The sequence below is a fragment of the Pleurodeles waltl genome, chromosome 1_2 (assembly GCF_031143425.1).
Source record: "Pleurodeles waltl isolate 20211129_DDA chromosome 1_2, aPleWal1.hap1.20221129, whole genome shotgun sequence".
NCBI classification, from domain to species: Eukaryota; Metazoa; Chordata; class Amphibia; order Caudata; family Salamandridae; genus Pleurodeles; species Pleurodeles waltl.
The window spans coordinates 193737916-193750808 of NC_090437.1; the positions used below are offsets into that span (position 1 = coordinate 193737916).

Genomic DNA, 12893 nt, shown 5'->3' on the forward strand with positions numbered 1-12893 from the left:
GCCTGCCTGACTTGAAAAGGTGACAATACTTCTGGCAGGAAAGCAGATTGATTCTTAAAACCAGTTTATCAAGTCAAAAAAGGTGTATAAAGCGGCTGGACTAAGAGTGCCTGAAGCTCACTCATCCAATAGCTGCTATTATCATGTCCAGAAAGACTATTTTGAGGGTCAGAAGGCATACTGACCAACTGCATCAGCTCGAAAAGGGTGCAAATTAAACATGTGAGGACCAAATTCGGAACCTATTGTGGCATCAAAGGACTTCAGTGGAATCATGTTGTAAACATGTACACCAACAGGTGATCTGAACAGAGACAACTGATCCATCAAAGCAAAAAAGCAGAAAGGGCCAACAAGTAGGCTTCAGAAGAGCCAACTTCAAGTCCTTGCTGAGCCAAAGACAAAAACACACAATGACAAAAACAACATGTCCACCAGCTTGGCTTGTAACAGTTCTATCTGGTGGTTGCCACACCATGCCACACACACATATTTCAATGCCCGGTGTACACCGACTTCGGGGGAAGGGCACCTGGCCACCAAGAAGATAACCTCAGAAAGGAGACCAAATGTAATCAACTTCCACCACCCAAATCTCCGCAAATGAAGCTGTGCAAGGATTGCACAAGTCCCAGTGAAGGACACTGACTTGCTGCTGTGACAAAAAAAAATCCTACCAAAGTACAGCTTAATTAAAGGACAGATGCTCATGCTTATAAGTTATGAGTAATCTCTCCTGGTGCAGTCTGTAGCCACTACGATGACTTGAACCTGGTCATTCTACATTCAACACAAGCCAAAAGAGACAGAGGTGGGAAGGCATACACTAGTCCCAAACGTCATTCTAGGCAAATGAGTCTCAGAGAGAGCTTTTGTGGGAACACAAGCATACAAACGTTTTGACATTTTGCGTACTCAGAGGTTTGCAAAGAGATCTAGCAGTGTATTCCACACTGCTGAAAGAACCCCTCGGGGGCAAACGTATTCTGACATTTAAACATCCTGCTAGGCGGTTCACAAACAAGGAGATACCCTGGTGACTCATTTCCAGAGGTGCAAAACCCTCCTGCACTTAGGCACTTTATCCGAGACCCCACCCATATCTGCTTATTGTAATACCACATGCAGTGGTGTTAATAAAAGCCTGCACCAGCCTCCAGTGAGGGTTGTCAGGAAAGCCTTCAAGGCCCAGCATATCGCCCTCAACTACAAGATACTGATGGGGAGCTGGGTTTCCGCTGGAGACCAGTCCTTTGATTTCCACCTTTCCCAGATGGCCAGACAAAGCCAACTTCCACAACGGAATGAGGGCAGTCGCAGCCTTGATGAAGGAGAGTTGCCTCAAGCTAAATACCGAAAAACAGAAGTCCTCGTCCTTGGCAACAACCCCTCAGCCAGGGACATCTCCTGGTGGCCTACTGCCCTCGGAGGCGCTCTAACCCCCACCGACCACGCCCACAACCTCGGTTTCATCCTGGACTCAGCACTCTCGATCAACCGTAAAGTCAGCACAGTCTCCTCCGCCTGTTTCAACACCATGCGCATGCTCAGGAAGATCTTCAAATGGATCGCAACCGAATCCAAACGAACAGTCACCCAGGCCTTTGTGAACAACTGCTGGAACGGCAAAGCACTCTACACCTGAACCACCACCAAGGTACAGAATAGACTACAACGCATCCAGAACGCCTCCGCCCGTCTCATCAAGAACACCCCCCAAACACAGCCCTACTGAGAGACCTGCACTGGCTCCCAATAGACAAGAAAATCACATTCAAACTTCTCCCCCACGCATAAAAAGCCCTCCACAACGCCGGACCACAATACCTCAACCAAAGACTCCACTTCTACATGCCCACCAGGAAACTCCGCTCCAACAACCTCGCCCTCAATGCTATCCCATGAGTTCCGAAGGCCACAGTTGGAAGGTCCTTCTCCAACCACGCCGCAGAGACCTGGAACTCCTTTCCTATCCACCGCAGAAGATCTCCCACTCGATCACAATTCAGAAAGGACCTCAAAACTTGGCTCTTCACCCGATCCCCTCTGACCTTCACTTCTGCTCCCCCCACCCAGGGCCTTGAGACCCTAACAGGTGAATAACCACGCTCTACAAATACATTGCTTGATTTATTGATTGATACCAGTTCCCTTTGTCATACTGTGGGACAAATTTGTCCCTATTGTCACCGAAATTCTGGCTTTGATCAGAGTTGAAAATCTGATGTAGTACTTGAGGGAGTCAGCACGGTAAGGATAGTGTGTGGGAAGGAATGCCAACCGAGTGACAGCTTGTCTGGGATCAGGGCAAAGACTGGGCCGTGGGCAAAAGAGCTTGGCCTGGAGTGAGAAACAGCTATAGGTGGGTCCTCTTCTGGCGGTGATCTTGAAGGGACCAACACAGATTGTGGCACCAGTATTGATGTGGAACCTGAAGCGGTTTGGAGGGTCACCGATCGTTAGGGCCTGAAGGTGCAACAGATGGAGCCTGAAACATGCTAAAACTATGCAGTATGACCTCCATAGGGGCCTTATTTTGATGAGACACCACTGTCAGACCTGGAAGGACGGGTTCTATTGAGACCAGGGATTAAATCAATTCATGAAGAGTTCAGGAGTGGAAGCAAGCGGCATGTAACACCCTTCTCTGGAGATCATGAAAGGCAAGACTTAACAGAAGACTGAGGACAGCGAAGATCTGCTGCAGGAAGAACTTCGGGAATGGGAACGGGACCTTTCTCTTGACTTTGACCACAAATGGCATAGAGTATCATGGTGTTTGGGGATGCAAAGCGTCACAATCTCGTACGGCCTTCAGAGTCATCTTAGCACAGTTGTCACAAGTCTTGGCGTTGTGCTCTGACCCCATGCACCAGGGGCACACCTCATAGGGATCCGACACAGACATTGGTTTGCAACAGTCTCTACAAATTTTAAACGCTCATTTCAGGAGGGGACAGTTTCCTTGCACACTGGAAAAAGTTTTGAGAAGAAAATTAGAAATATTTTGTCACAGACAAAAGAAGTAAAGCCCTGAGTTCACTTCGGAAGATGCAGAGAGAGAAAGGAACAGAAGTCAGTGTGCATAGATGGCACTTGTATGTGGCTCTGTTCATCTCTTCCGGAGCAGAACAAAGGCAGCGCAGAGCATTACGGCACCACCTAGCAGCACGCAAAACTACTGCTATAGAGGTTTTTTTTTTTTCCAGATGGAGTCTGATGCTTGGGGAATATTCACAAGGTAAAGAATCTGCAGTTAGAAGTATCCACCAGAAAAAAATGTGAAAAACATTATGCAGCCAAGTGACATCAGGTGATTATGCTTTCCAATAAAGTGATTTTCTTACTGGCCCTGGCTGTCGCACAAGTGGAAACAAGATAATTATGAGTGAGAAACACAAGAAACCAGCACGCACTGGTCTTCAGGGTGCTTACATTTTTGCTATATTCTGAAGATTTCCCAGAACAATAAAAGCAAACACTGAGGTTTAGGTATACATCATACATTTATTACTTAACAACCCTCAATTCCAAAATTGGGCACAGGGATCAAAAATAAAAAAAAATCATTGCACTACTTAGTATAGCATTACTAGTAACTCTCATAAAAATTTACAAATTGTTAAAAATTCATCAAGCCTTCAAATGATTTGGTTACAGATACTTATAACATTTAAAACTACATGTTAATGATACAGTTAATAGAGTGTACTGCTTAAAGAAAACACTTGAGTAAACAGGATTCCAACAAAACCCAAAATATTCAACACAAATAGCAAAATGAGGTAAATGTGAATGTGTCAAGAAAAGAAGGGAGAAGCAAGCATTTTATGCTACGTGGGTCCTAAAATAAAATAATAAGCAACAATGGCAACTTTTGAAAATCCTGCCGCGGGATTCATTATAGATGTATTTTACTAGAGGTAAAATATTGGTTAAGAAAATCACCAGGAACGGTATAAAGTGTAACAAAAATATTTAAACACAAAGGTGTTGGGTTTTATCCTTTAACAGAACTAAAACACATAATTCAGAAACTAAATATAAGTCAAAATTAGCCAAGAACAGCAAAGTGAGAATATAGTGGAAAGCAAGAATTGTTCCCTTAGACTGTGTCTGATCCAAACTACGGATGTGGACGATTTTGATGCATGTCGCACGATAATTGTGGCTTAAGGAGAAGGCGCCAAAATGCACACATCATATGGCTGTAATAAGGATCTGTGCTCCTATCCCAATCCTTTCCCGCTTCTTGTTTGGATCTCCCACATGAAAACCGAAAGTTTCAAATGTAAACCAGTTGGGCATGCTTCTCAACACAAGTACCTGTGTAATTGTTTACACACCAAGGGAGGATAGCAGACTAACCACTTGTTGCTCATCTGGAAGAGTCTCTCTAGGCAATCAATACCGTCTATAGGAGTCTCTCTAGGGAAACTAAAGTCTATAAGTAATCAGTTAAGTGTGTAGCAGAATCAGAGTGTGGACCAAGACCAGTTTAATGCCACAATTCTTTTAACTGCGTACTTTTTATTGTTTAAAGGCTCGGGAAGAGTGGAAAGACGTGCATAGTGCACAGTGATGTAGTGTTTGAAAGATAATGTAGGCTTAAACTATCAGAAAATAACCAAACTCAAGGATTCCAATTCATTGTGTAACTTGTTTTATATCTCAGAACAATTGTCTGCCGTTCACGCTTAAACAATAAAGTGAGTAAAGTAGTAGTGTCATTCTATAACCTGTACAAGTACAAATATTTTTGATCTATAAAACATGATTTCATACATGAAAATCTATTGATTATGACGTGTGTGATTTAGCTTGGCATTTAAATCACGAAAGTATGGAGAAAGCAATAGTCAATTCATCTGTTACCACCAAGTAAGTGAGTGATGCTTTTACTAAATCTGCACATGCAAGGGCTGTTCCGATTAGAAAACTCGACTATATTTGCGTGGTTAGAGGCAAATGTATCATGGCCAATTGTGCTTTGATATGAACAGCCTTTCGAATCAAGCAACATGGAGCAACAGAGTATCACTGTTGGAAACCAGAAATGTAAAAGCGTAGCAGCATACATGCAACACAAGGCATGACACAATGAATTAAAGCAGAGACTGGCAGCAAGATGCAGCTATATTGCAAATGATACTGCTTGTGCTATTGCAACCACTGTAGTAACACTAACACGAGTAGACCTAGTGTAGTGTTATTAAAACAGAGAAAACACTTTTAGAGGGTAAATTAAAATCCTAAAAGGCATTAGCCAATACTACATTGTTTAAAATCTTAATCAGTGTAAACGTTCAACTCGTAAGGCCAACATGTTAACAGCAACCACCATCACCAAAAGCTGCAGACTAATTATTGATGGATTCTTGTGCCGATATTTGACTGAGCTGATAGCCGGTATACTGCTCTCTAGAAAGTGTTCAGATTGTGGAGATGCCTTCTCCCAACATTACTGTTCAGAAATCAGTTACATGATGGAGTGTTTGGTGAACAGGATCTTCGTTGTAAAATTGGACAATGTCAAGTATAAGTGGCTGCACCTCTTATTAAATGATAAACAATAAGCATTTTGAGAAATGAGATTGGTTGCCATCGGGAAATTCACAAACCCTCTACACACTTAAATTTCTGCTGGGCGCAGCTACTAAAGAAGGGATTAATCATAAAATCAATTTCAACGCACTACAACAGGCACACTAAATAACTATCAACAGTGGGAAAGAGGCAGTGACCAGAATCGTAACTTCTCCCACCTGCTTTGCAATGAACCAGAGGAATAATGAACATGGGCAAACGACAATATGTAAAAAAGATTTAAAAAAAGCATGTTTCATAAAGGAAACTGGACAGCATCAGCATTCAAATACTGGATTAAAAAATCCTAATCCCACCAAATTGGGGAATATTACGCTTGCATTTATCAAGTGTCCCTTTTCCCCATCTGCCGCCGATATTAGTAGATTAGGCTCACGTTGAGTTTCTGGACTCTTAAATCTATGACCACTTAATCTGCTAACGAACTGGAAAAAGGAGGGAAGTTGTGCAAATGACCCTTCAAAGCCAAAAGAAAAAAAAAACGGAACTGTTCCCCCAAATGAGCCATCATACATTCTGGGACAAAACATGAAATGCCAATATTTGCTACAACCCCGCCATTCAGTGTGAAACCACAAACACAAAGGAAGGAGGGAACCAGTGTACAGTACTAGCACTGCTTAAGTAACACACCAGGTTATACTTTGCAGCATAATTAAAATGAATACTACGCACACATTCTCAGTACATGCTGGTATATAGGTTCTCAGTCGCACGCACACATGCTAAAATGCTAGCATATACGCAGTCACAGTCTCAACAGCACACCCACACCTCTCACTCCCTCAACTCACAGTTTCCGAAGACTCTATGGAAAGTAAATTGCTATAACATTTTGAGCTACCATTTTGTTTTTTAAATATAAAAAGCAAATGCTAAGATTACACTCATGGTAATCTTGCAGCGACACTCGGAATGATCACACAAAAACCAGGGAATGTTAGTGCACACACCAAATTAAGCTAAAGAAAAATAACGTCTTTGGAGTTCCAATCACAAGGTTAGTATAAGAATCCCATAATTGTGAAGACTGATTAAAAGCTTTATATTTGATTAAAATCACACAGTGCAAAGATAGGCCCATTGACCATATTGTGTAGAGAGAGGGCTGGATGTCACACGGTTAAGTTCAATGGATAGTTCATATGTACATGTGACTAGAACATTAAAACTAGAGAACTGTGAGGTCTTCGATTGGTTATTCAGAATCACGGTGCACTTCTGAAGCATCAGCACGGCAAATTGGGCAGGTACGGTTTGCCTGGAAAACGAGAAAGCAAACTTTAAAGACGAGAATCTCAAAGTCAATTAAGTTAATTAAGATAAAACAAGTTATTCGAATTTAATGTTATTAGTCAAAGAAATGTATCAGAATTTCTCTAACATAAATGGAGCAAATTTTAAATACTAAAAACAGTGAATTCAATTCAGAGTCTAACCATACCTAAGGATATGATTTTGTTGGTCGTCCAGTATTTTTTATTTTTTTTATTTTACCATTTAAAAAAAATACTGTACCGACCAACACTGGCAAAGTTAACAGTTCGGCACTTGCATTGAAAAGCTGAGACAGACTGGCTTTGCCAGTGCTACTTTCTGGCATATTTTCAGGGTCTCTTGCCTGCTGAGATACCGTATGCATAACCTCTTCCACTTAGAAGGCAGAAAATTATCTTGTGGAAGGAGGATTTGCCTCCTTGAAAACAGCCAAGTAATCAACTCGAAGCTTTTAGTGTCAATACTCCATGTATTCTAGAGCCTTGTGGTCAAGTAAAGCTATGCAAGGCTGGAAAATCATGTCTGCTTTCAGGAAAGCAGAAAAGGCCTGTACTGAAGACTCTTCTGTATCTGACAGGGCATCTGCAGAAAAACCGGGAACTATCACTGACGTGCTCAGTCTGGCACAATCACAATCGTACAGTGTTATTGATGCATAAACTTGGTGCTCACGTTAGGAACAAGATGGTCAGGAAGAAAAGTATAGAGAATCCTCTCTTATCAGCAACTGAAGGAGCATTTGCTATTGATCACGGCCCGAGACTTACAGTTAAAGGTGGGGTACTTATAAGGTTCCTTTCAAAGCAAGATATTGGACTTTGGAACACCCCATCACAACATACTTGTGAACACATCGTTATGCTCCACTGTGCTGCTTTATTAGATGATGGATTTTACTAGTATGATTTCGTGTACTGAAGATCTGGCAAATGTATTGTCGTAAATGTAAAAAAACATTCCCAGTATCCAGTTGTAAATGGACTAAGCTCTCTGGGGGGGTTCACACTAGATCTTGAGTCGCCTTGTTTAAGTAATATATAGTGGAAGTGTGATCAGCCTGCAGGAAAAAAGGAAAGGTGGTTTTGTTGATTGCCAGGATTAAGGACTTCAGGATCAGACCGACTGCCTTAATTGCAACAAGCTCACCTGATTCTTTTTTCATCGCAGACTACACTGCATGGATAGTGAACTTGTCACCAGGAGCTCATGAGCCTTCAAGCAAAGCACAAGTTACCAATGTTTGAAAACTAAAATTAACTCCAGGATGTAGGCTATTTATTCAGCACCAGCAGTGAATTGACTGAAAAACCCCGTGAGTCACCTAAACTTTTCTGTCCTAATCTTAATTCTCTCACCATTGATCCTTCTGGGACACATGCCAAAGTCTCCTAGGCAACCTAGGGACTTAGACTAGGAAGATGCTTAATGTCACAGAGTCCAGAAGATGTATCACTTTTCTGGAAAGACTAGGACAGCCGAAGCTGGCGGCATTTATGCTGAACGGAAAGGAATCTCTGCTCAGAATGACATGTCTTTTGCTTGCTGTTTCCAGTTACATATAGTAAGGATTAGGTTACGTACTCTGCAAGCATCTGCTCATGGCATGCAGTGCTGGAGATTCACATGCTCTGCATTCTCCTGTCATCTAGTTTTGGGTCTGAAGTTGTGCAAGATTTTCTTCAAAGAGGTCTTTTGAGTCACGTCGTCGAGTGACTCCTCTGGGTGATGTTGCGCCTGGGCATAGATTCTATCATTAGACTGTTTTCCTGCAGGCAGGTGAGAAAGAAGTGAAAGGTATATGTGTAAGGAAAGAGATGTGTATGTTAACAGTAAATGTATAAAGTATAACTGCAACGGCCAGAGGTGTCCAGGAAGGACGCATTTGAATCTACAGCACTACATGCCACAAACAGATGCTTACAGGGTAAGTAATATAATCCATTCTATGCTGTGTGTGGCTGTAAATACACATGCTCTGCATAGACTGTAAAGCAGTCACCACTTAGAGGTAGTGGGAGTTGCAGTAGTCTGAAAAAGGGTACCTAGCACTGCCTGACAGTGGCTTGTTGGCGTGCTAAGACATCCACACAATAATGCTTAGTGAAGGTGTGTGGTGTAGACCATGTAGCTGCCTTACAAATGTCAGCTATGGGAATGTTTCCAAGAAAGTCCATAGTGGTTCCTCTTTTACGAGTGGAGTGAGCTCTTGGAGAACAGGTAACAGATGGTTGGCTTTAATGTAGCAATTGCGAATACAGTTGATTATCCACCTGGCTAAACCTGAATTGGACATAGAGATAGGGTTGCCTTTGTGAAGTGGGGAAACAGCTACAAATAGTTTTTCTAAAAGTTCTAGTTCTATCTATGTAGAACATGAGTGCTCCTTTGACATCTAAGGTAGGAAGAGCTCTTTCAACAACAGAATCTGGTTGCAAGAAAAAAAGTGGGAACTTGATGGATTGATTGAAGTGAAACTACATTGGGTAGGAATTTAGAATTAGTATGAAGAACCACTTTATCTCTGTGTTTGGAAAAAAGTTTCTTCTACGGTCAAAGCTTTGAGCTTACTAACATGCCCATGAGTTAATGGCGACTAAGAATGTCACCTTCCACTGCAGAAATTGAAGTAGGCATGAGTGAAGGGGCTCAAATCGGGACCCACAAGTCTAGTAAGAACAATGTTAAGGTTCCAGGAGGCATCCATCTTCTCGAGGAATGGGTAGACAGGTGAAGGAGAGGCCGAAGACGGGCCGGAGTCCTTCGGCTCAGAGGCTTTCAGTAGTGAAGGCTTGGACTTGTGAAGCTTTGTTGGCGCTGAGGTGGAAGGAGGCAGCCACCGGCTCAGTTCCAAGGGTCAGTGCTGAAACTTGCTCTTGGTCCGATGTGGTTGAAGTCAGTGCTGAGGGCTTTGCCTTTGTAGCGCTCTTCAGCACCGAGACTGAAGGCGGGGCAGCCAAGACAGCTCTTCCAGAACCAAGCAACAAGGCAGTGGTGGTCGGGAGACCTGTAATAGCTGTATCAGGGATTTTATGGGGAGTTTGGTCGGAGGAGCAGGGGGGTCACAGTACTCATGCACTGGGCAGGTAGTAAGTCCTGCCACCCACGCTGGAGCTGTCTATGATAGAGAAGGCCTCTTCCTCTTAGGATGTAGTCTCCTCTCCGAAAGTATCCGGAGTGTCGTCTGAAGCCTGGAGAGTCATCTTCAGTCCTTGAGCTCTTTGGTCCCGAAGTGTCTTCTTGGACCTGAACGATTTGCAGGCATCGCAGTCTGCTTCTCTACGGTCCAGAAAAAGTAAAAACTTGCACACATGGATCGGAGCCACACACATCCGAACCCGATGGCGGAGAGAAAACAATCTAACAATGGAATCGATGCCCATGTGTAATATCATTGAGAGGAGGAGGCACTCCTCGGAATGTTTAGGTGTGCGGACTCAAGGTGCTCACAAGCCATGCTGATAACTGCATTGATTGAGGATTCGGATGCAAGACTTGTCTGTTGTTAGCAGATCCAGAGATATTCTCAGTGGGATGCGAAGCTGCCAACCCCACAACACAATTTGAGAAAGCACTTGACTTGGCTTTAGGTCTAAATGATGTAAGTACTCTGCATTGGCAATGACTTCTGCTGACTCTGAAACAAATAATTTCTGTGTTTTGACCAAATCGAGACATGAACACGAACACACTATTGATCTAAAACACAAATTGATCGCCTGAGCTGAGGATGAACAAAAAAGTAATGAAGCAACATTATCTTGAATGTTTCATTCTTTACTGACTTGTTAATTTTTTTAAATATCTAGGACAGGTTCAAAAAACAGTCCTAGACCTTTCTTCTTGCTAAGGAAGTGGTACGAGTAAACTCTCTTATTCCACTGTGGTAACAGAAAAGGCTATATTGTTTTTTTCCTTTCCACAATTTGTTTCTTTGAACAGCCGATTCATCAAACGTGGATCCAGCCCATTTATGGAGTGTGAGAAGAGGCATTAGAAACCCTAATTTTGCAATTATTCTGAACAATACTTAGAACTTTCATGTCCTTTGTAATTTTCTGCAAATCTGGGAGATGATTGGAGAGAACCTCTTCCACCCCACCGAGGTGTTGCTGAGCAGAAGCAGGGAGATTAAGTCATTGTTTTTGCAGTGTCTTTCCTGCAGAGGCTAGGAGTGCCTCTGCCACAGGAAAAGCTTCTATGCTGAAGTGGTTGTTCCTTTTCCTAAAGCTGCTGTCATTCTAGAAACAAACGTAAGTAGTGTGTCTTGTCCATATTCTGGAAACTGGACCTTCTGCAACTCTTATCAATGTGCACAGACTTCATAGCCTCTGCGCTTCAGTCTAATTTTCCGAGTTTTCTCATCAGCATGGGTACCAAAGAGGAACATTCTCTTAAACAGCAGATCTAAACTTTTTCATGCAATCTGAAAGAAAGCTAGGTCTAAGCAGAGTGGAATAATTTGGACAGGTCAAAGCAATAATTTATAATAGAAAGATTAGCAGTCTCTCTGGCTGCATCAATGATATCAGATGTCACTACAATGTCTTTCTCACTCTCGTAAGTCCTCCCCTGCTCCATGGGTTGAATTTTTTTAAAAACTGACACGCAACCCCATAATGAATGATCATAACAAGCCAGACGTGTCTAGGAACTGCAAGCTCTAACAGGGGTTGCAGATTTTCTTCTCTAACGAAGCAAAGCTCCTGCTTACCTGCTCAAAAGGATACATGGAGGTGGAGCTACTGGCATTACCTTTTTTCTTTGCACTATTAAAGTACAAAAGAATCAGGCAAAGTGTTCTCCCACAAAACAGTTAGGTCTGAGTGTGCAAGTTTTGACATTCTTCTGTAGGTGCCTTTTGGCTGTGCCAGGTATGTATTTCCTGCATTGGTTTCAGACAACCAGTAACAAGAGGGACTATAGTTCTTCTTTTAATTATGACAGGGTCAAATATGTCAGACTGACAGGCATCATACTCTGAATATTCAGCTTCCTTGTCCTTCTTTGAAACATTGCAGAAGGCCACCAAATCATGAACAAGGTTAATCTAGAAAAGTAGTTATTTTAAAATGGTGGTCGCAGGTGGGAACCACCGGCACTCATTTTTGGGGACCAGATGAAAACGGAAAAACAGTCTCAAAGGGAGAAAGTAGGAATAAAAAAGAAACTGCAAAAGTGAAATAAAGGGGAAGGGTGTGCCTGCTGGAGGATCAAAGAAGCATGAGGTGGAACCAAGAGTACACAGCTTTGGTATTTGCCATGTTCCAGATTCATAGCGCTGGTTGTAGGAGTCTGAGTAAAACTTTGGGACCTGACACATTATTTTACAAACTGAGCACTGATCTATAAGTCTTGAAATCTAAAGACTGAAGGGATTCCCAGCCCTAAGTGCTTTGAGGTGACCATCAAGTCAACAGTGCTCAATGGTATGCACGTTTGACAGGGAGTTCACATCAACAGAACCCGTTGGGGTAAGTAGCCATATCCTCCTTTAATTTCCCACACCTTCGTAAAGATTACAGGTTTAGCCCAAAGCTGGTAAGCATAAATCAAAGAGAGGTGGATCACTGTCCATCACAATGAAGGTGGTCCCCCTTCACAGTGCAGAATTTAGCTCCAAAAGAATTTGAGAATGATTGTTATAAGCAATGTCACAATCAAACTGCCATACATGGCTAAAAAAAGACTGTTTAATGGCCACACAGAATGTGTCATTAAGGGCTACTGTCTGACCAAATTAGTTTGGAAGGTCTGAGAAAACAAGTATTGAAAAGAGACCAATAAAAGCCGGCTTATCAGGAGAGACCAAATAAAAAGCCTGAGAACCCTTTGCATAACAGAATGAACCGTTTGGTATTACTCTATCAGACACAATAAGGAGGGAGTTGACTGTAGCTTATGATCAGTGCCAGATAATGTATACTTCAAACATGAGTTACCTACAATGCAATGTGAGGAGCGCATCTCAGACTACATTGTAATTTAGAGGATAAGCTTGGAAGGATTTA

At 42.4% G+C, this 12893-nt stretch overlaps 1 protein-coding gene across 5 annotated transcripts in view; it reads right to left on the reverse strand.

Annotated features, from left to right (window-relative positions):
• Positions 1-3487: 3487 nt before the first annotated feature.
• RNF38 (ring finger protein 38) overlaps positions 3488-12893 on the reverse strand; it is a 724979-nt gene continuing 715573 nt past the window's right edge. For all 5 annotated transcript variants that reach the window (XM_069237710.1, XM_069237731.1, XM_069237718.1 and 2 more), the window contains one exon: positions 3488-6868. In XM_069237710.1, the coding sequence (XP_069093811.1) occupies positions 6806-6868 (63 nt within the window). In that variant the 3' untranslated portion in view covers positions 3488-6805. The remainder of the gene's footprint in view (positions 6869-12893) is intronic.